A 25,373-nucleotide genomic window follows, 5' to 3' on the forward strand; every position below is an offset into this window, starting at 1 on the left:
CCATATTGATACATCACCCCTCTGTCCTCTATCTGTCCTCTATGCCATACAGATACATCACCTCTCTGTACTCTATCCCATAGAGATACATCACCCCTCTGTCCCCTCTATGTCCTCTATCTGTCCTCTATCCCATATTGATACATCACCCCTCTATCTGTCCTCTATCCCATACAGATACATCACCTCTCTGTCCTCTATCCCATAGAGATACATCACCCCTTTGTCCCCTCTCTGTCCTTTATCTGTCCTCTATCCCATAGAGATACATCACCTCTCTGTCCTCTATCCAATAGAGACACATCACCCCTCTGTCCACTCTCTGTCCTCTATCCCATAGAGATACATCACCACTCTGTCCTCTATCCCATAGAGATACATCACCCCTCTGTCCTCTTTCTGTCCTCTTTCTGTCCTCTATCCCATAGAGACACATCACCCCTCTGTCCTCTTTCTGTCCTCTATCCCATAGAGATACATCATCCCTCTGTCCTCTATCTGTCCTCTATCCCATAGAGATACATCACCCCTCTGTCCTCTTTCTGTTCTCTATCCCATAGAGATACATCACCCCTCTGTCCTCTATCCCATACAGATACATCACCCCTCTGTCATCTCTCTGTCCTCTATCCCATAGAGAAACATCACCCCTCTGTCCCCTCTCTGTCCTCTATCCCATAGAGATACATCACCCCTCTGTCCTCTATCTGTCCTCTATCCCATATTGATACATCACCCTTCTAGCCTCTATCTGTCCCCTATCCCATAGAGATACATCAACCTTCTGTCCTCTATCCCATAGAGATACATCACATCTCTGTCCTTCGTCCCATAGAGATACATCACCCTTCTGTCCTCTATCCCTTAGACATACATCACCCCTCTGTCCCATATCTCTCCTCTATCCCATAGAGATACATCACTCCTCTGTCCTCTTTCTGTCCTCTATCCCATAGAGATACATCACCCCTCTGTCCTCTATCTATCCTCTATCCCATAGAGATAAATCACCTCTCTGTCCTCTATCCCATAGAGATACATCACCCCTCTGTCCTCTTTTCCATAGAGATACATCACCCCTCTGTCCTCTATCCCATAGAGATACATCACCCCTCTGTCCTCTATCTGTCCTCTATCCCATAGAGATACATCACCTCTCTGTCCTCTATTCCATAGAGATACATCACCCCTCTGTCCTCTATTCCACAGAGATACATCACCCCTCTGTCCTCTATCCCATAGAGATACATCACACCTCTGTCCTCTATCTGTCCTCTATCCCATAGAGATACATCACCTCTCTGTCCTTCGTCCCATAGAGATACATCACCCTTCTGTCCTCTATCCCATAGAGATACATCACCCCTCTGTCCCATATCTCTCCTCTATCCAATAGAGATACATCACCCCTCTGTCCTCTTTCTGTCCTATATCCCATAGAGATACATCAACCCTCTGTCCCCTCTCTGTCCTCTATCCCATATTGATACATCACCCCTCTGTCCCCTTTCTGTCCTCTATCCCATAGAGATACATCACCCCTCTGTCCTCTATCTGTCTTCTATCCCATACAGATACATCACCTCTCTGTCTTCTATCCCATACAGATACATCACCCCTCTGTCCTCTATCTATCCTCTATCCCATAGAGATACATCACCTCTCTTTCCTCTATCCCATAGAGATACATCACCCCTCTGTCCTCTATTCCATAGAGATACATCACCCCTCTGTCCTCTATCCCATACAGATACATCACCCCTCTGTCCTCTATCCCATACAGATACATCACTCCTCTGTCCTCTATCCCATAGAGATACATCACCCCTCTGTCCTCTATCCCATAGAAATACATCACCCCTCTGTCCTCTATTCCATAGAGATACATCACCCCTCTGTCCTCTATCCCATAGAGATACATCACCCCTCTGTCCTCTATCTGTCCTCTATCCCATAGAGATACATCACCTCTCTGTCCTTCGTCCCATAGAGATACATCACCCTTCTGTCCTCTATCCCATAGAGATACATCACCCCTCTGTCCCATATCTCTCCTCTATCCAATAGAGATACATCACCCCTCTGTCCTCTATCCCCATCACCCCTCTGTCCTCTATCTTTCTTTATCCCATAGAGATACATCACCCCTCTGTCCTCTTTCTGTCCTCTATCCCAAAGAGATACATCAACCCTCTGTCCCCTATCCCATAGAGATACATCACCCCTCCGTCCCCTTTCTGTCCTCTATCTGTCCTCTACCCATACAGATACATCACCCCTCAGTCCTCTATCCCATAGAGATACATCACCCCTCTGTCCCCTCTCTGTCCTCTATCTGTCCTCTACCCATACAGATACATCACCCCTCAGTCCTCTATCCTATAGAGATACATCACCCCTCTGTCCTCTATCCCATAGAGATACATCACCCCTCTGTCCTCTATCCCATTGAGATACATCACCCCTGTGTCCTCTATCTGTCCTCTGTCCCATAGAGATATATCACCCCTCTGTCCCCTCTCTGTCCTCTATCCCATATTGATACATCACCCCTCTGTCCTCTATCTTTCCTCTATCCCATACAGATACATCACCTCTCTGTACTCTATCCCATAGAGATACATCACCCCTCTGTCCCCTCTATGTCCTCTATCTGTCCTCTATCCCATATTGATACATCACCCCTCTGTCCTCTATCTTTCCTCTATCCCATACAGATACATCACCTCTCTGTCCTCTATCCCATAGAGATACATCACCCCTTTGTCCCCTCTCTGTCCTCTATCTGTCCTCTATCCCATAGAGATACATCACCTCTCTGTCCTATATCCAATAGAGACACATCACCCCTCTGTCCCCTCTCTGTCCTCTATCCCATAGAGATACATCACCCCTTTGTCCCCTCTCTGTCCTCTATCTGTCCTCTATCCCATAGAGATACATCACCTCTCTGTCCTCTATCCAATAGAGACACATCACCCCTCTGTCCCCTCTCTGTCCTCTATCCCATAGAGATACATCACCCCTCTGTCCTCTATCCCATAGAGACACATCACCCCTCTGTCCTCTTTCTGTCCTCTATCCCATAGAGACACATCACCCCTCTGTCCTCTTTCTGTCCTCTATCCCATAGAGATACATCATCCCTCTGTCCTCTATCTGTCCTCTATCCCATAGAGATACATCACCCCTCTGCCCTCTATCCCATACAGATACATCACCCTCTGTCATCTCTCTGTCCTCTATCCCATAGAGATACATCACCCCTCTGTCCTCTCTCTGTCCTCTATCCAATACAGATACATCACCCCTCTGTCCTCTATCTGTCCTCTATCCCATAGAGATACATCACCCCTCTGTCCTCTATCTGTCCTCTATCCCATATTGATACATCACCCTTCTGTCGTCTATCCCATAGAGATACATCAATCCTCTGTCCTCTATCTGTCCTCTATCCCATATTGATACATCACCCTTCTGTCCTCTATCCCATAGAGATACATCAGCCCTCTGTCCTCTATCTGTCCTCTATCCCATATTGATACATCACCCTTCTGGCCTCTATCTGTCCCCTATCCCATAGAGATACATCACCCCTCTGTCCTCTATCCCAAAGAGATACATCACCTCTCTGTCCTTCGTCCCATAGAGATACATCCCCCTTCTGTCCTCTATCCCTTAGAGATACATCACCCCTCTGTCCCATATCTCTCCTCTATCCCATAGAGATACATCACTCCTCTGTCCTCTTTCTGTCCTCTATCCCATAGAGATACATCAACCCCTCTGTCCTCTATCTGTCTTCTATCCCATAGAGATACATCACCCCTCTGTCCTCTAACTATCCTCTATCCCATAGAGATAAATCACCTCTCTGTCCTCTATCCCATAGAGATACATCACCCCTCTGTCCTCTATCCCATAGAGATACATCACCCCTCTGTCCTCTATCCCATAGAGATACATCACCCCTCTGTCCTCTATCCCATAGAGATACATCACCCCTCTGTCCTCTATCCCATAGAGATACATCACCCCTCTGTCCTCTATTCCATAGAGATACATCACCCCTCTGTCCTCTATCCCATAGAGATACATCAGCCCTCTGTCCCATATCTCTCCTCTATCCCATAGAGATACATCACCCCTCTGTCCTCTATCTGTCCTCTATCCCATAGAGATACATCACCCTTCTGTCCTCTATCCCATAGAGATACATCACCCCTCTGTCCCATATCTCTCCTCTATCCCATAGAGATACATCACCCCTCTGTCCTCTTTCTGTCCTCTATCCCATAGAGATACATCACCCCTCTGTCACCTCTCTGTCCTCTATCCCATAGAGATACATCACCCCTCTGGCCTCTATCCCCATCACCCCTCTGTCCTCTATCTGTCCTCTATCCCATAGAGATACATCACCCCTCCGTCCCCTTTCTGTCCTCTATCTGTCCTCTACCCATACAGATACATCACCCCTCTGTACTCTATCCCCATCACCCCTCTGTCCTCTATCTGTCTTCTATCCCATACAGATACATCACCTCTCTGTCTTCTATCCCATAGAGATACATCACCCCTCTGTCCTCTATCTATCCTCTATCCCATAGAGATAAATCACCTCTCTGTCCTCTATCCCATAGAGATACATCACCCCTTTGTCCTCTATCCCATAGAGATACATCACCCCTCTGTCCTCTATCCCATAGAGATACATCACCCCTCTGTCCTCTATTCCATAGAGATACATCACCCCTCTGTCCTCTATCCCATAGAGATACATCACCGCTCTGTCCCATATCTCTCCTCTATCCCATAGAGATACATCACCCCTCTGTCCTCTATCTGTCCTCTATCCCATAGAGATACATCACCTCTCTATCCTCTTTCTGTCCTCTATCCCAAAGAGATACATCAACCCTCTGTCCTCTATCCCATAGAGATACATCACCCCTCCGTCCCCTTTCTGTCCTCTATCTGTCCTCTACCCATACAGATACATCACCCCTCTGTCCTCTATCCCCATCACCCCTCTGTCCTCTATCTGTCTTCTATCCCATACAGATACATCACCTCTCTGTCTTCTATCCCATAGAGATACATCACCCCTCTGTCCTCTATCTATCCTCTATCACATAGAGATAAATCACCTCTCTGTCCTCTATCCCATAGAGATACATCACCCCTCTGTCCTCTATTCCATAGAGATACATCACCCCTCTGTCTTCTATCCCATACAGATACATCACCCCTCTGTCCTCTATCCCATATTGATACATCGACTCTCTGTCCTCTATCCCATAGAGATACATCACCCCTCTGTCCTCTATCATATTGAGATACATCACCCCTGTGTCCTCTATCTGTCCTCTGTCCCATAGAGATACATCACCCCTCTGTCCCCTCTCTGTCCCCTGTCCCATAGAGATACATCACCCCTCTGTCCCCTCTCTGTCCTCTATCCCATATTGATACATCACCCCTCTGTCCTCTATCTGTCCTCTATCCCATAGAGATACATCACCCCTCTGTCCCCTCTATGTCCTCTATCTGTCCTCTATCCCATATTGATACATCACCCCTCTATCTGTCCTCTATCCCATACAGATACATCACCTCTCTGTCCTCTATCCCATAGAGATACATCACCCCTTTGTCCCCTCTCTGTCCTCTATCTGTCCTCTATCCCATAGAGATACATCACCTCTCTGTCCTATATCCAATAGAGACACATCACCCCTCTGTCCCCTCTCTGTCCTCTATCCCATAGAGATACATCACCCCTTTGTCCCCTCTCTGTCCTCTATCTGTCCTCTATCCCATAGAGATACATCACCTCTCTGTCCTCTATCCAATAGAGACACATCACCCCTCTGTCCCCTCTCTGTCCTCTATCCCATAGAGATACATCACCCCTCTGTCCTCTATCTATCCTCTATCCCATAGAGATAAATCACCTCTCTGTCCTCTATCCCATAGAGATACATCACCCCTCTGTCCTCTATCCCATAGAGATACATCACCCCTCTGTCCTCTATCCCATAGAGATACATCACCCCTCTGTCCTCTATTCCATAGAGATACATCACCCCTCTGTCCTCTATCCCATAGAGATACATCACCCCTCTGTCCCATATCTCTCCTCTATCCCATAGAGATACATCACCCCTCTGTCCTCTATCTGTCCTCTATCCCATAGAGATACATCACCTCTCTGTCCTCTATCCAATAGAGACACATCACCCCTCTGTCCCCTCTCTGTCCTCTATCCCATAGAGATACATCACCCCTCTGTCCTCTATCTATCCTCTATCCCATAGAGATAAATCACCTCTCTGTCCTCTATCCCATAGAGATACATCACCCCTCTGTCCTCTATCCCATAGAGATACATCACCCCTCTGTCCTCTATCCCATAGAGATACATCACCCCTCTGTCCTCTATTCCATAGAGATACATCACCCCTCTGTCCTCTATCCCATAGAGATACATCACCCCTCTGTCCCATATCTCTCCTCTATCCCATAGAGATACATCACCCCTCTGTCCTCTATCTGTCCTCTATCCCATAGAGATACATCACCTCTCTGTCCTCTTTCTGTCCTCTATCCCAAAGAGATACATCAACCCTCTGTCCTCTATCCCATAGAGATACATCACCCCTCCGTCCCCTTTCTGTCCTCTATCTGTCCTCTACCCATACAGATACATCACCCCTCTGTCCTCTATCCCCATCACCCCTCTGTCCTCTATCTGTCTTCTATCCCATACAGATACATCACCTCTCTGTCTTCTATCCCATAGAGATACATCACCCCTCTGTCCTCTATCTATCCTCTATCCCATAGAGATAAATCACCTCTCTGTCCTCTATTCCATAGAGATACATCACCCCTCTGTCTTCTATCCCATACAGATACATCACCCCTCTGTCCTCTATCCCATATTGATACATCGACTCTCTGTCCTCTATCCCATAGAGATACATCACCCCTCTGTCCTCTATCCCATTGAGATACATCACCCCTGTGTCCTCTATCTGTCCTCTGTCCCATAGAGATACATCACCCCTCTGTCCCCTCTCTGTCCTCTATCCCATATTGATACATCACCCCTCTGTCCTCTATCTGTCCTCTATGCCATAGAGATACATCACCCCTCTGTCCTCTATCCCATACAGATACATCACCTCTCTGTACTCTATCCCATAGAGATACATCACCCCTCTGTCCCCTCTATGTCCTCTATCTGTCCTCTATCCCATATTGATACATCACCCCTCTATCTGTCCTCTATCCCATACAGATACATCACCTCTCTGTCCTCTATCCCATAGAGATACATCACCCCTTTGTCCCCTCTCTGTCCTCTATCTGTCCTCTATCCCATAGAGATACATCACCTCTCTGTCCTCTATCCAATAGAGACACATCACCCCTCTGTCCACTCTCTGTCCTCTATCCCATAGAGATACATCACCACTCTGTCCTCTATCCCATAGAGATACATCACCCCTCTGTCCTCTTTCTGTCCTCTTTCTGTCCTCTATCCCATAGAGACACATCACCCCTGTGTCCTCTATCTGTCCTCTATCCCATAGAGAAACATCACCCCTCTGTCCCCTCTCTGTCCTCTATCCCATAGAGATACATCACCCCTCTGTCCTCTATCTGTCCTCTATCCCATATTGATACATCACCCTTCTGTCCTCTATCCCATATTGATACATCACCCTTCTAGCCTCTATCTGTCCCCTATCCCATAGAGATACATCAACCTTCTGTCCTCTATCCCATAGAGATACATCACATCTCTGTCCTTCGTCCCATAGAGATACATCACCCTTCTGTCCTTTATCCCTTAGACATACATCACCCCTCTGTCCCATATCTCTCCTCTATCCCATAGAGATACATCACTCCTCTGTCCTCTTTCTGTCCTCTATCCCATAGAGATACATCACCCCTCTGTCCCCTCTCTGTTCTCTATCCCATATATATACTTCACCCCTCTGTCCTCTATCTGTCCTCTATCCCATAGAGATACATCACCCCTCTTTCCTCTATCTATCCTCTATCCCATAGAGATAAATCACCTCTCTGTCCTCTATCCCATAGAGATACATCACCCCTCTGTCCTCTATTCCATAGAGATACATCACCCCTCTGTCCTCTATCCCATAGAGATACATCACCCCTCTGTCCTCTATCTGTCCTCTATCCCATAGAGATACATCACCTCTCTGTCCTCTATTCCATAGAGATACATCACCCCTCTGTCCTCTATTCCACAGAGATACATCACCCCTCTGTCCTCTATCCCATAGAGATACATCACACCTCTGTCCTCTATCTGTCCTCTATCCCATAGAGATACATCACCTCTCTGTCCTTCGTCCCATAGAGATACATCACCCTTCTGTCCTCTATCCCATAGAGATACATCACCCCTCTGTCCCATATCTCTCCTCTATCCAATAGAGATACATCACCCCTCTGTCCTCTTTCTGTCCTATATTCCATAGAGATACATCAACCCTCTGTCCCCTCTCTGTCCTCTATCCCATATTGATACATCACCCCTCTGTCCCCTTTCTGTCCTCTATCCCATAGAGATACATCACCCCTCTGTCCTCTATCTGTCTTCTATCCCATACAGATACATCACCTCTCTGTCTTCTATCCCATACAGATACATCACCCCTCTGTCCTCTATCTATCCTCTATCCCATAGAGATACATCACCTCTCTGTCCTCTATCCCATAGAGATACATCACCCCTCTGTCCTCTATTCCATAGAGATACATCACCCCTCTGTCCTCTATCCCATACAGATACATCACCCCTCTGTCCTCTATCCCATACAGATACATCACTCCTCTGTCCTCTATCCCATTGAGATACATCACCCCTCTGTCCTCTATCCCATACTGATACATCACCCCTCTATCCTCTATCCCATGCAGATTCATCACCCCTCTGTCCTCTTTCTGTCCTCTATCCCATAGAGATACATCACCCCTCTGTCCCCTCTCTGTCCTCTATCCCATATTGATACATCACCCATCTGTCCCCTCTCTGTCCTCTATCCCATAGAGATACATCACCCCTCTGTCCTCTATCCCCATCACACCTCTGTCCTCTATCTTTCTTTATCCCATAGAGATACATCACCCTCTGTCATCTCTCTGTCCTCTATCCCATAGAGATACATCACCCCTCTGTCCCCTCTCTGTCCTCTATCCCATACAGATACATCACCCCTCTGTCCTCTATCTGTCCTCTATCCCATAGAGATACATCACCCCTCTGTCCTCTATCCCATATTGATACATCACCCTTCTGTCGTCTATCCCATAGAGATACATCAACCCTCTGTCCTTATTCTGTCCTCTATCCCATACAGATACATCACCCCTCTGTCCTCTATCCCATATTGATAGATCAACCCTCTGTCCTCTATCCCATAGAGATACATCACCCCTCTGTCCTCTATCCCATAGAGATACATCACCCCTCTGTCCTCTATATGTCCTCTATCCCATAGAGATACATCACCCCTCTGTCCTCTATCCCATACAGATACATCACCCCTCTGTCCTCTATCCCATATTGATACATCAACCCTCTGTCCTCTATCCCATAGAGATACATTACCCCTCTGTCCTCTATTCCATAGAGATACATCACCCCTCTGTCCTCTATCCCATATTGATACATCAACCCTCTGTCCTCTATCCCATAGAGATACATCACCCCTCTGTCCTCTATCCCATATAGATACATCACCCCTCTGTCCTCTATCCCATGCAGATTCATCACCCCTCTGTCCCCTCTCTGTCCTCTATCCCATAGAGATACATCACCCCTCTGTACTCTATCCCATAGAGATACATCACCCCTCTGTCCTCTATCCCATGCAGATACATCACCCCTCTGTCCAATATCCCATATTGATACATCACCCCTCTGTCCTCTATCCCATATTGATACATCAACCCTCTGTCCTCTATCCCATAGAGATACATCACACCTCTGTCCTCTATTCCATAGATATACATCACCCCTCTGTCTTCTATCCCATACAGATACATCACCCCTCTATCCTCTATCCCATATTGATACATCACCCCTCTGTCCTCTATCCCATATAGATACATTACCCATCTATCCTCTATCCCATATAGATACATTACCCCTCTATCCTCTATCCCATACAGATACATTACCCCTCTATCCTCTATCCCATATTGATACATCACCCCTCTCTCCTCTATCCCATAGAGATACATCACCCCTCTGTCCTCTATCCCATAGTGATACATTACCCCTCTGTCCTCTATCCCATAGAGATACATCACCCCTCTGTCCTCTATCTGTCCTCTATCCCATAGAGATACATCACCCCTCTGTCCCCTCTCTGTCCTCTATCCCATATTGATACATCACCTCTCTGTCCTCTATCTGTCCTCTATCCCATAGAGATACATCACCCCTATGTCCTCTATCTGTCCTCTATCCCAAAGAGATACATCAACCCTCTGTCCTCTATCCCATAGAGGTACATCACCTCTCTGTCCTCTATCCCATAGAGATACATCACCCCTCTGTCCTCTATCCCATAGAGATACATCACCTCTCTGTCCTCTATCCCATAGAGATACATCACCCCTCTGTCCTCTATCCCATAGAGATACATCACCCCTCTGTCCTCTATCCCATACAGATACATCACCCCTCTGTCCTCTTTCCCATATTGATACATCAACCCTCTGTCCTCTATCCCATAGAGATACATCACCCCTCTGTCCTCTATCCCATACAGATACATCACCCCTCTGTCCTCTATATGTCCTCTATCCCATAGAGATACATCACCCCTCTGTCCTCTATCCCATACAGATACATCACCCCTCTGTCCTCTATCCCATATTGATACATCAACCCTCTGTCCTCTATCCCATAGAGATACATTACCCCTCTGTCCTCTATTCCGTAGAGATACATTACCCCTCTGTCCTCTATCCCATATTGATACATCACCCCTCTGTCCTCTATCTGTCCTCTATCCCATAGAGATACATCACCCCTATGTCCTCTATCTGTCCTCTATCCCATACAGGTACATCACCTCTCTGTCCTCTATCCCATAGAAATACATCACCCCTCTGTCCTCTATCCCATAGAGATACATCACCTCTCTGTCCTCTATCCCATAGAGATACATCACCCCTCTGTCCTCTATCCCATACAGATACATCACCCCTCTGTCCTCTATCCCATATTGATACATCAACCCTCTGTCCTCTATCCCATAGAGATACATCACCCCTCTGTCCTCTATCCCATACAGATACATCACCCCTCTGTCCTCTATATGTCCTCTATCCCATAGAGATACATCACCCCTCTGTCCTCTATCCCATACAGATACATCACCCCTCTGTCCTCTATATGTCCTCTATCCCATAGAGATACATCACCCCTCTGTCCTCTATCCCATACAGATACATCACCCCTCTGTCCTCTATCCCATATTGATACATCAACCCTCTGTCCTCTATCCCATAGAGATACATTACACCTCTGTCCTCTATTCCATAGAGATACATCACCCCTCTGTCCTCTATCCCATACAGATACATCACTCCTCTGTCCTCTATCCCATAGAGATACATCACCCCTCTGTCCTCTATCCCATACAGATACATCACCCCTCTGTCCTCTATCCCATGCGGATTCATCACCCCTCTGTCCCCTCTCTGTCCTCTATCCCATAGAGATACATCACCCCTCTATCCTCTATCCCATACAGATACATCACCCCTCTGTCCCCTCTCTGTCCTCTATCCCATAGTGATACATCACCCCTCTGTCCTCTATCCCATAGAGATACATCACCCCTCTGTCCTCTATCCCATAGAGATACATCACCCCTCTGTCCTCTATCCCATGCAGATACATCACCCCTCTGTCCAATATCCCATACAGATACATCACCCCTCTGTCCTCTATCCCATATTGATACATCACCCCTCTGTCCTCTATCCCATATAGATACATTACCCCTCTATCCTCTATCCCATACAGATACATTACCCCTCTGTCCTCTATCCAATATTGATACATCACCCCTCTCTCCTCTATCCCATAGAGATACAACACCCCTCTGTCCTCTATCCCATAGTGATACATTACCCCTCTGTCCTCTATCCCATAGAGATACATCACCCCTCTGTTCTCTATCTGTCCTCTATCCCATAGAGATACATCACCCCTATGTCCTCTATCTGTCCTCTATCCCATACAGGTACATCACCTCTCTGTCCTCTATCCCATAGTGATACATCACCCCTCTGTCCTCTATCCCATAGAGATACACCACCTCTCTGTCCTCTATCCCATAGAGACACATCACCCCTCTGTCCTCTTTCTGTCCTCTATCCCATAGAGATACATCACCCCTCTGTCCTCTATCCCATAGAGACACATCACCCCTCTGTCCCCTCTATGTCCTCTATCTGTCCTCTATCCCATATTGATACATCACCCCTCTATCTGTCCTCTATCCCATACAGATACATCACCTCTCTGTCCTCTATCCCATAGAGACACATCACCCCTCTGTCCTCTTTCTGTCCTCTATCCCATAGAGATACATCACCCCTCTGTCCTCTATCCCATAGAGATACACCACCTCTCTGTCCTCTATCCCATAGAGACACATCACCCCTCTGACCTCTATCTGTCCTCTATCCCATAGAGATACATCGCCCCTCTGTGCTCTATCTGTCCTCTATCCCATATTGATACATCACCATTCTGTCCTCTATCCCATAGAGATACATCACCCCTCTGTCCTCTATCCCATAGATATACATCACCTCTCTGTCCTCTATCCCATAGAGATACATCACACCTCTGTCCTCTCTATGTCCTCTATCTGTCCTCTATCCCATATTGATACATCACCCTCTCTGTCCTCTATCCCATAGAGATACATCACCCCTCTGTCCTCTACATGTCCTCTATCCCATAGAGATACATCACCCCTCTGTCCTCTATCCCATAGAGATACATCACCCCTCTGTCCTCTATTCCATAGAGATACATCACCCCTCTGTCCTCTATCCCATACAGATACATCACTCCTCTGTCCTCTATCCCATACCTATACATAACCTCTCTGTCCTCTATCCCATAGAGATACATCACCCCTCTGTCCTCTATCCCATAGAGATACATCACCTCTCTGTCCTCTATCCCATAGAGATACATCATCCCTCTGTCCCCTCTCTGTCCTCTATCTGTCCTCTATCCCATAGAGATACATCACCCCTCTGTCCTCTATCTGTCCTCTATCACATAGAGATACATCACCCCTATGTCCCCTCTCTGTCCTCTATCCCATAGAGATACATCACCCCTCAGGCCTCTATCTGTCCTCTATCCCATAGATATACATCACCCCTCTGTCCCCTCTCTGTCCTCTATCCCATACAGATACATCACCCCTCTGTCCTCTATCTGTCCTCTATCCCATAGAGATACATCACCCCTTTGTCCTCTATCCCATAGAGATACATCACCCCTCTGTCCCCTCTCTGTCCTCTATCCCATACAGATACATCACCCCTCTGTCCTCTATCTGTCCTCTATCCCATAGATATACATCACCCCTCTGTCCCCTCTCTGTCCTCTTTCCCATAGAGATACATCACCCCTCTGTCCTCTATCTGTCCTCTATCCCATAGAGATACATCACCCCTTTGTCCTCTATCCCATCTATCCCATTACCCCTCTGTCCTCTATCCCATACAGATACATTTCCCCTCTGTCCTCTATCCCATACAGATACATTACCCCTCTGTCCTCTATCCCATACAGATACATTACCCCTCTGTCCTCTATCCCATAGAGATACATTACCCCTTTGTCCTCTATCCCATAGAGATACATCACCCCTCTGTCCCCTCTCTGTCCTCTATCCCATACAGATACATCACCCCTCTGTCCTCTATCTGTCCTCTATCCCATAGAGATACATCACCCCTCTGTCCTCTATCCCATAGAGATACATCACCCCTCTGTCCTCTATCCCATAGAGATACATCACCCCTCTGTCCTCTATCTGTCCTCTATCCCATAGAGATACATCACCCCTCTGTCCTCTTTCCCATAGAGATACATCACCCCTCTGTCCTCTATCTGTCCTCTATCCCATAGAGATACATCACCCCTTTGTCCTCTATCCCATAGAGATACATCACCCCTCTGTCCCCTCTCTGTCCTCTATCCCATACAGATACATCACCCCTCTGTCCTCTATCTGTCCTCTATCCCATAGAGATACATCACCCCTCTGTCCTCTATCCCATAGAGATACATCACCCCTCTGTCCTCTATCCCATAGAGATACATCACCCCTCTGTCCTCTATCCCATAGAGATACATCACCCCTCTGTCCTCTATCTGTCCTCTATCCCATAGAGATACATCACCCCTCTGTCCTCTTTCCCATAGAGATACATCACCCCTCTGTCCTCTATCTGTCCTCTATCCCATAGAGATACATCACCCCTTTGTCCTCTATCCCATAGAGATACATCACCCCTCTGTCCCCTCTCTGTCCTCTATCCCATACAGATACATCACCCCTCTGTCCTCTATCTGTCCTCTATCCCATAGAGATACATCACCCCTCTGTCCTCTATCCCATAGAGATACATCACCCCTCTGTCCTCTATCCCATACAGATACATTACCCCTCTGTCCTCTATCCCATACAGATACATTACCCCTCTGTCCTCTATCCCATACAGATACATTACCCCTTTGTCCTCTATCCCATAGAGATACATCACCCCTCTGTCCCCTCTCTGTCCTCTATCCCATACAGATACATCACCCCTCTGTCCTCTATCTGTCCTCTATCCCATAGAGATACATCACCCCTCTGTCCTCTATCCCATAGAGATACACCACCTCTCTGTCCTCTATCCCATAGAGACACATCACCCCTCTGTCCCCTCTATGTCCTCTATCTGTCCTCTATCCCATATTGATACATCACCCCTCTATCTGTCCTCTATCCCATACAGATACATCACCTCTCTGTCCTCTATCCCATAGAGACACATCACCCCTCTGTCCTCTTTCTGTCCTCTATCCCATAGAGATACATCACCCCTCTGTCCTCTATCCCATAGAGATACACCACCTCTCTGTCCTCTATCCCATAGAGACACATCACCCCTCTGACCTCTATCTGTCCTCTATCCCATAGAGATACATCGCCCCTCTGTGCTCTATCTGTCCTCTATCCCATATTGATACATCACCATTCTGTCCTCTATCCCATAGAGATACATCACCCCTCTGTCCTCTATCCCATAGATATACATCACCTCTCTGTCCTCTATCCCATAGAGATACATCACACCTCTGTCCTCTCTATGTCCTCTATCTGTCCTCTATCCCATATTGATACATCACCCTCTCTGTCCTCTATCCCATAGAGATACATCACCCCTCTGTCCTCTACATGTCCTCTATCCCATAGAGATACATCACCCCTCTGTCCTCTATCCCATAGAGATACATCACCCCTCTGTCCTCTATTCCATAGAGATACATCACCCCTCTGTCCTCTATCCCATAGAGATACATCACCCCTCTGTCCCCTCTCTGTCCTCTTTCCCATAGAGATACATCACCCCTCTGTCCTCTATCTGTCCTCTATCCCATAGAGATACATCACCCCTTTGTCCTCTATCCCATCTATCCCATTACCCCTCTGTCCTCTATCCCATACAGATACATTTCCCCTCTGTCCTCTATCCCATACAGATACATTACCCCTCTGTCCTCTATCCCATACAGATACATTACCCCTCTGTCCTCTATCCCATAGAGATACATTACCCCTTTGTCCTCTATCCCATAGAGATACATCACCCCTCTGTCCCCTCTCTGTCCTCTATCCCATACAGATACATCACCCCTCTGTCCTCTATCTGTCCTCTATCCCATAGAGATACATCACCCCTCTGTCCTCTATCCCATAGAGATACATCACCCCTCTGTCCTCTATCCCATAGAGATACATCACCCCTCTGTCCTCTATCTGTCCTCTATCCCATAGAGATACATCACCCCTCTGTCCTCTTTCCCATAGAGATACATCACCCCTCTGTCCTCTATCTGTCCTCTATCCCATAGAGATACATCACCCCTTTGTCCTCTATCCCATAGAGATACATCACCCCTCTGTCCCCTCTCTGTCCTCTATCCCATACAGATACATCACCCCTCTGTCCTCTATCTGTCCTCTATCCCATAGAGATACATCACCCCTCTGTCCTCTATCCCATAGAGATACATCACCCCTCTGTCCTCTATCCCATAGAGATACATCACCCCTCTGTCCTCTATCCCATAGAGATACATCACCCCTCTGTCCTCTATCTGTCCTCTATCCCATAGAGATACATCACCCCTCTGTCCTCTTTCCCATAGAGATACATCACCCCTCTGTCCTCTATCTGTCCTCTATCCCATAGAGATACATCACCCCTTTGTCCTCTATCCCATAGAGATACATCACCCCTCTGTCCCCTCTCTGTCCTCTATCCCATACAGATACATCACCCCTCTGTCCTCTATCTGTCCTCTATCCCATAGAGATACATCACCCCTCTGTCCTCTATCCCATAGAGATACATCACCCCTCTGTCCTCTATCCCATACAGATACATTACCCCTCTGTCCTCTATCCCATACAGATACATTACCCCTCTGTCCTCTATCCCATACAGATACATTACCCCTTTGTCCTCTATCCCATAGAGATACATCACCCCTCTGTCCCCTCTCTGTCCTCTATCCCATACAGATACATCACCCCTCTGTCCTCTATCTGTCCTCTATCCCATAGAGATACATCACCCCTCTGTCCTCTATCCCATAGAGATACACCACCTCTCTGTCCTCTATCCCATAGAGACACATCACCCCTCTGTCCCCTCTATGTCCTCTATCTGTCCTCTATCCCATATTGATACATCACCCCTCTATCTGTCCTCTATCCCATACAGATACATCACCTCTCTGTCCTCTATCCCATAGAGACACATCACCCCTCTGTCCTCTTTCTGTCCTCTATCCCATAGAGATACATCACCCCTCTGTCCTCTATCCCATAGAGATACACCACCTCTCTGTCCTCTATCCCATAGAGACACATCACCCCTCTGACCTCTATCTGTCCTCTATCCCATAGAGATACATCGCCCCTCTGTGCTCTATCTGTCCTCTATCCCATATTGATACATCACCATTCTGTCCTCTATCCCATAGAGATACATCACCCCTCTGTCCTCTATCCCATAGATATACATCACCTCTCTGTCCTCTATCCCATAGAGATACATCACACCTCTGTCCTCTCTATGTCCTCTATCTGTCCTCTATCCCATATTGATACATCACCCTCTCTGTCCTCTATCCCATAGAGATACATCACCCCTCTGTCCTCTACATGTCCTCTATCCCATAGAGATACATCACCCCTCTGTCCTCTATCCCATAGAGATACATCACCCCTCTGTCCTCTATTCCATAGAGATACATCACCCCTCTGTCCTCTATCCCATACAGATACATCACTCCTCTGTCCTCTATCCCATACCTATACATAACCTCTCTGTCCTCTATCCCATAGAGATACATCACCCCTCTGTCCTCTATCCCATAGAGATACATCACCTCTCTGTCCTCTATCCCATAGAGATACATCATCCCTCTGTCCCCTCTCTGTCCTCTATCTGTCCTCTATCCCATAGAGATACATCACCCCTCTGTCCTCTATCTGTCCTCTATCACATAGAGATACATCACCCCTATGTCCCCTCTCTGTCCTCTATCCCATAGAGATACATCACCCCTCAGTCCTCTATCTGTCCTCTATCCCATAGATATACATCACCCCTCTGTCCCCTCTCTGTCCTCTATCCCATACAGATACATCACCCCTCTGTCCTCTATCTGTCCTCTATCCCATAGAGATACATCACCCCTTTGTCCTCTATCCCATAGAGATACATCACCCCTCTGTCCCCTCTCTGTCCTCTATCCCATACAGATACATCACCCCTCTGTCCTCTATCTGTCCTCTATCCCATAGATATACATCACCCCTCTGTCCCCTCTCTGTCCTCTTTCCCATAGAGATACATCACCCCTCTGTCCTCTATCTGTCCTCTATCCCATAGAGATACATCACCCCTTTGTCCTCTATCCCATCTATCCCATTACCCCTCTGTCCTCTATCCCATACAGATACATTTCCCCTCTGTCCTCTATCCCATACAGATACATTACCCCTCTGTCCTCTATCCCATACAGATACATTACCCCTCTGTCCTCTATCCCATACAGATACATTACCCCTTTGTCCTCTATCCCATAGAGATACATCACCCCTCTGTCCCCTCTCTGTCCTCTATCCCATACAGATACATCACCCCTCTGTCCTCTATCTGTCCTCTATCCCATAGAGATACATCACCCCTCTGTCCTCTATCCCATAGAGATACATCACCCCTCTGTCCTCTATCCCATAGAGATACATCACCCCTCTGTCCTCTATCTGTCCTCTATCCCATAGAGATACATCACCCCTCTGTCCTCTTTCCCATAGAGATACATCACCCCTCTGTCCTCTATCTGTCCTCTATCCCATAGAGATACATCACCCCTTTGTCCTCTATCCCATAGAGATACATCACCCCTCTGTCCCCTCTCTGTCCTCTATCCCATACAGATACATCACCCCTCTGTCCTCTATCTGTCCTCTATCCCATAGAGATACATCACCCCTCTGTCCTCTATCCCATAGAGATACATCACCCCTCTGTCCTCTATCCCATAGAGATACATCACCCCTCTGTCCTCTATCTTTCCTCTATCCCATAGAGATACATCACCCCTCTGTCCTCTTTCCCATAGAGATACATCACCCCTCTGTCCTCTATCTGTCCTCTATCCCATAGAGACACATCACCCCTCTGTCCCCTCTATGTCCTCTATCTGTCCTCTATCCCATATTGATACATCACCCCTCTATCTGTCCTCTATCCCATACAGATACATCACCTCTCTGTCCTCTATCCCATAGAGACACATCACCCCTCTGTCCTCTTTCTGTCCTCTATCCCATAGAGATACATCACCCCTCTGTCCTCTATCCCATAGAGATACACCACCTCTCTGTCCTCTATCCCATAGAGACACATCACCCCTCTGACCTCTATCTGTCCTCTATCCCATAGAGATACATCGCCCCTCTGTGCTCTATCTGTCCTCTATCCCATATTGATACATCACCATTCTGTCCTCTATCCCATAGAGATACATCACCCCTCTGTCCTCTATCCCATAGATATACATCACCTCTCTGTCCTCTATCCCATAGAGATACATCAGACCTCTGTCCTCTCTATGTCCTCTATCTGTCCTCTATCCCATATTGATACATCACCCTCTCTGTCCTCTATCCCATAGAGATACATCACCCCTCTGTCCTCTACATGTCCTCTATCCCATAGAGATACATCACCCCTCTGTCCTCTATCCCATAGAGATACATCACCCCTCTGTCCTCTATTCCATAGAGATACATCACCCCTCTGTCCTCTATCCCATACAGATACATCACTCCTCTGTCCTCTATCCCATACCTATACATAACCTCTCTGTCCTCTATCCCATAGAGATACATCACCCCTCTGTCCTCTATCCCATAGAGATACATCACCTCTCTGTCCTCTATCCCATAGAGATACATCATCCCTCTGTCCCCTCTCTGTCCTCTATCTGTCCTCTATCCCATAGAGATACATCACCCCTCTGTCCTCTATCTGTCCTCTATCACATAGAGATACATCACCCCTATGTCCCCTCTCTGTCCTCTATCCCATAGAGATACATCACCCCTCAGTCCTCTATCTGTCCTCTATCCCATAGATATACATCACCCCTCTGTCCCCTCTCTGTCCTCTATCCCATACAGATACATCACCCCTCTGTCCTCTATCTGTCCTCTATCCCATAGAGATACATCACCCCTTTGTCCTCTATCCCATAGAGATACATCACCCCTCTGTCCCCTCTCTGTCCTCTATCCCATACAGATACATCACCCCTCTGTCCTCTATCTGTCCTCTATCCCATAGATATACATCACCCCTCTGTCCCCTCTCTGTCCTCTTTCCCATAGAGATACATCACCCCTCTGTCCTCTATCTGTCCTCTATCCCATAGAGATACATCACCCCTTTGTCCTCTATCCCATCTATCCCATTACCCCTCTGTCCTCTATCCCATACAGATACATTTCCCCTCTGTCCTCTATCCCATACAGATACATTACCCCTCTGTCCTCTATCCCATACAGATACATTACCCCTCTGTCCTCTATCCCATACAGATACATTACCCCTTTGTCCTCTATCCCATAGAGATACATCACCCCTCTGTCCCCTCTCTGTCCTCTATCCCATACAGATACATCACCCCTCTGTCCTCTATCTGTCCTCTATCCCATAGAGATACATCACCCCTCTGTCCTCTATCCCATAGAGATACATCACCCCTCTGTCCTCTATCCCATAGAGATACATCACCCCTCTGTCCTCTATCTGTCCTCTATCCCATAGAGATACATCACCCCTCTGTCCTCTTTCCCATAGAGATACATCACCCCTCTGTCCTCTATCTGTCCTCTATCCCATAGAGATACATCACCCCTTTGTCCTCTATCCCATAGAGATACATCACCCCTCTGTCCCCTCTCTGTCCTCTATCCCATACAGATACATCACCCCTCTGTCCTCTATCTGTCCTCTATCCCATAGAGATACATCACCCCTCTGTCCTCTATCCCATAGAGATACATCACCCCTCTGTCCTCTATCCCATAGAGATACATCACCCCTCTGTCCTCTATCTTTCCTCTATCCCATAGAGATACATCACCCCTCTGTCCTCTTTCCCATAGAGATACATCACCCCTCTGTCCTCTATCTGTCCTCTTTCCCATAGAGATACATCACCCCTCTGTCCTCTATCTGTCCTCTATCCCATAGAGATACATCACCCCTTTGTCCTCTATCCCATAGAGATACATAACCCCTCTGTCCCCTCTCTGTCCTCTATCCCATACAGATACATCACCCCTCTGTCCTCTATCTGTCCTCTATCCCATAGAGATAGATCACCCCTCTGTCCTCTATCCCATAGAGATACATTACCCCTCTGTCCTCTATCCCATAGAGATACATTACCCCTCTGTCCTCTATCCCATACAGATACATTTCCCCTCTGTCCTCTATCCCATACAGATACATTACCCCTCTGTCCTCTATCCCATACAGATACATTACCCCTCTGTCCTCTATCCCATACAGATACATTACCCCTCTGTCCTCTATCCCATACAGATACATTACCCCTTTGTCCTCTATCCCATAGAGATACATCACCCCTCTGTCCCCTCTCTGTCCTCTATCCCATACAGATACATCACCCCTCTGTCCTCTATCTGTCCTCTATCCCATAGAGATACATCACCCCTCTGTCCTCTATCCCATAGAGATACATCACCCCTCTGTCCTCTATCCCATAGAGATACATCACCCCTCTGTCCTCTATCTGTCCTCTATCCCATAGAGATACATCACCCCTCTGTCCTCTTTCCCATAGAGATACATCACCCCTCTGTCCTCTATCTGTCCTCTATCCCATACAGATACATTACCCCTCTGTCCTCTATCCCATACAGATACATTACCCCGCTGTCCTCTATCCCATACAGATACATTACCCCTCTGTCCTCTATCCCATACAGATACATTACCCCTCTGTCCTCTATCCCATACAGATACATTACCCCTCTGTCCTCTATCCCATACAGATACATCACCCCTCTGTTATATATCCCATACAGATACATTACCCCTCTGTCCTCTATCCCATACAGATACATCACCCCTCTGTCCTCTATCTGTCCTCTATCACATACAGATACATCACCTCTCTGTTCTCTATCCCATAGAGATACATCACCCCTCTGTCCTCTATCCCATAGAGATACATCACCCCTCTGTTCTCTATCCCATAGAGATACATCACCCCTCTGTCCTCTATCTGTCCTCTATCCCATAGGGATACATCACCTCTCTGTCCTCTATCCCATAGAGACACATCACCCCTCTGTCCCCTCTCTGTCCTCTATCCCATAGAGATACATCACCCCTCTGTCCACTCTCTGTCCTCTATCTGTCCTCTATCCCATATTGATACATCACCCCTCTCTCCTCTCTGTCCTCTATCCCATACAGATACATCACCTCTCTGTCCTCTATCCCATAGAGATACATCACCCCTCTGTCCTCTATCTGTCCTCTCTCCCATATTGACACATCACCCTTCTGTCCTCTATCCCATAGAGATACATCACCCCTCTGTCCTCTATCTGTCCTCTATCCCATATTGATACATCCCCCTTCTGTCCTCTATCCCATGGAGATACATCACCCCTCTGTCCTCTATCTGTCCTCTATCCCATAGAGATACATAACCCCTCTGTCCTCTATCTGTCCTCTATCCCATAGATATACATCACCTCTCTGTCCTCTATCCCATAGAGATACATCACACCTCTGTCCCCTCTATGTCCTCTATCTGTCCTCTATCCCATATTGATACATCACCCCTCTCTCCTCTCTGTCCTCTATCCCATACAGATACATCACCTCTCTGTCCTCTATCCCATAGAGATACATCACCCTCTCTGTCCGCTATCCCATAGAGATACATGACCCCTCTGTCCTCTATATGTCCTCTATCCCATAGAGATACATCACCCCTCTGTCCTCTATCCCATAGAGATACATGACCCCTCTGTCCTCTATATGTCCTCTATCCCATAGAGATACATCACCCTCTCTGTCCTCTATCCCATAGAGATACATGACCCCTCTGTCCTCTATATGTCCTCTATCCCATAGAGATACATCACTCCTCTGTCCTCTATCCCATAGAGATACATCACCCCTCTGTCCTCTATTCCATAGAGATACATCACCCCTCTGTCCTCTATCTGTCCTCTATCCCATAGAGATACATCACCCCTCTGTCCTCTTTCCCATAGAGATACATCACCCCTCTGTCCTCTATCTGTCCTCTATCCCATGCAGATACATCACCCCTCTGTCCCCTATCCCATATTGATACATCACCCCTGTGTCCTCTATCCCATAGAGATACATCACCCCTCTGTCCTCTATCCCATAGAGATACATCACCCCTCTGTCCTCTATCTGTCCTCTCTCCCATATTGACACATCACCCTTCTGTCCTCTATCCCATAGAGATACATCACCCCTCTGTCCTCTATCTGTCCTCTATCCCATATTGATACATCCCCCTTCTGTCCTCTATCCCATGGAGATACATCACCCCTCTGTCCTCTATCTGTCCTCTATCCCATAGAGATACATAACCCCTCTGTCCTCTATCTGTCCTCTATCCCATAGATATACATCACCTCTCTGTCCTCTATCCCATAGAGATACATCACACCTCTGTCCCCTCTATGTCCTCTATCTGTCCTCTATCCCATATTGATACATCACCCCTCTCTCCTCTCTGTCCTCTATCCCATACAGATACATCACCTCTCTGTCCTCTATCCCATAGAGATACATCACCCTCTCTGTCCGCTATCCCATAGAGATACATGACCCCTCTGTCCTCTATATGTCCTCTATCCCATAGAGATACATCACCCCTCTGTCCTCTATCCCATAGAGATACATGACCCCTCTGTCCTCTATATGTCCTCTATCCCATAGAGATACATCACCCTCTCTGTCCTCTATCCCATAGAGATACATGACCCCTCTGTCCTCTATATGTCCTCTATCCCATAGAGATACATCACTCCTCTGTCCTCTATCCCATAGAGATACATCACCCCTCTGTCCTCTATTCCATAGAGATACATCACCCCTCTGTCCTCTATCTGTCCTCTATCCCATAGAGATACATCACCCCTCTGTCCTCTTTCCCATAGAGATACATCACCCCTCTGTCCTCTATCTGTCCTCTATCCCATGCAGATACATCACCCCTCTGTCCCCTATCCCATATTGATACATCACCCCTGTGTCCTCTATCCCATATTGATACATCAACCCTCTGTCCTCTATCCCATAGAGATACATCACCCCTCTGTCCTCTTTCCCATAGAGATACATCACCCCTCTGTCCTCTATCTGTCCTCTATCCCATAGAGATACATCACCCCTCTGTCCTCTATCCCATAGAGATACATCACCCCTCTGTCCTCTATCTGTCCTCTATCCCATAGAGATACATCACCCCTCTGTCCTCTATCCCATAGAGATACATCACCCCTCTGTCCTCTATCTGTCCTCTATCCCATATTGATACATCACCCCTCTGTCCTCTATCCCATAGAGATACATCACCCCTCTGTCCTCTATCCCATAGAGATACATCACCCCTCTGTCCTCTATCTGTCCTCTATCCCATATTGATACATCACCCCTCTGTCCCCTATCCCATATTGATACATCACCCCTCTGTCCTCTATCCCATAGAGATACATCACCCCTCTGTCCTCTATCTGTCCTCTATCCCATAGAGATACATCACCCCTCTGTCCTCTATCTGTCCTCTATCCCATATTGATACATCACCCCTCTGTCTTCTATCCCATACAGATACATCACCCCTCTATCCTCTATCCCATATTGATACATCACCCCTCTGTCCTCTATCCCATAGAGATACATCACCCCTCTGTCGTCTATCTGTCCTCTATCCCATATTGATACATCACCCCTCTGTCCTCTATCTGTCCCTCCTTTTGTCCCCTAGGTGAGATACATTCATATCACAGCCTTGTGTTTAACTATATTCCCTGTTTTAGGTGAAGAACCCTGTCCTGTAGGTGAGGCTATGGTCTTAGTGGAGAAGGCCAAGAAGAAGCCCAAACGTGTTCTGTCCGGTGGAGTGGTGGAGGCCCCTAAGGCCCAGACATACTACCGTATAGAGTACAACATGCTGCCTGGTGACCAGGACCCTGTTAAAGTAGATCTGGTGATGTTCGGTCTTGCTGCTAAGATCTACATGGAGAATGAGACCAAGGTAATGCCATCAGTGTGTTAGCCTGCTGAACTGAGACAAGTATTTATTATGAACTCTGGGAAGGCCTTATCACAGTGCTATGCACTTGAGAAGTTCTGTGTGTGTGTGTGTGTGTGTGTGTGTGTGTGTGTGTGTG

At 47.2% G+C, this 25,373-nt stretch overlaps 1 protein-coding gene across 1 annotated transcript in view; it reads left to right on the forward strand.

The window, feature by feature from the left end:
- Positions 1 to 25,373, forward strand: part of cfap92 (cilia and flagella associated protein 92 (putative)) — a 144,740-nt gene that overhangs the window by 12,731 nt on the left and 106,636 nt on the right. Inside the window, exon 2 of the mRNA XM_036984381.1 lies at positions 25,020 to 25,237. Coding sequence (XP_036840276.1) covers positions 25,020 to 25,237 — 218 coding nt within the window. The remainder of the gene's footprint in view (positions 1 to 25,019; positions 25,238 to 25,373) is intronic.

The sequence above is a fragment of the Oncorhynchus mykiss genome, chromosome 7 (assembly GCF_013265735.2).
Source record: "Oncorhynchus mykiss isolate Arlee chromosome 7, USDA_OmykA_1.1, whole genome shotgun sequence".
Taxonomy (NCBI): domain Eukaryota; kingdom Metazoa; phylum Chordata; class Actinopteri; order Salmoniformes; family Salmonidae; genus Oncorhynchus; species Oncorhynchus mykiss.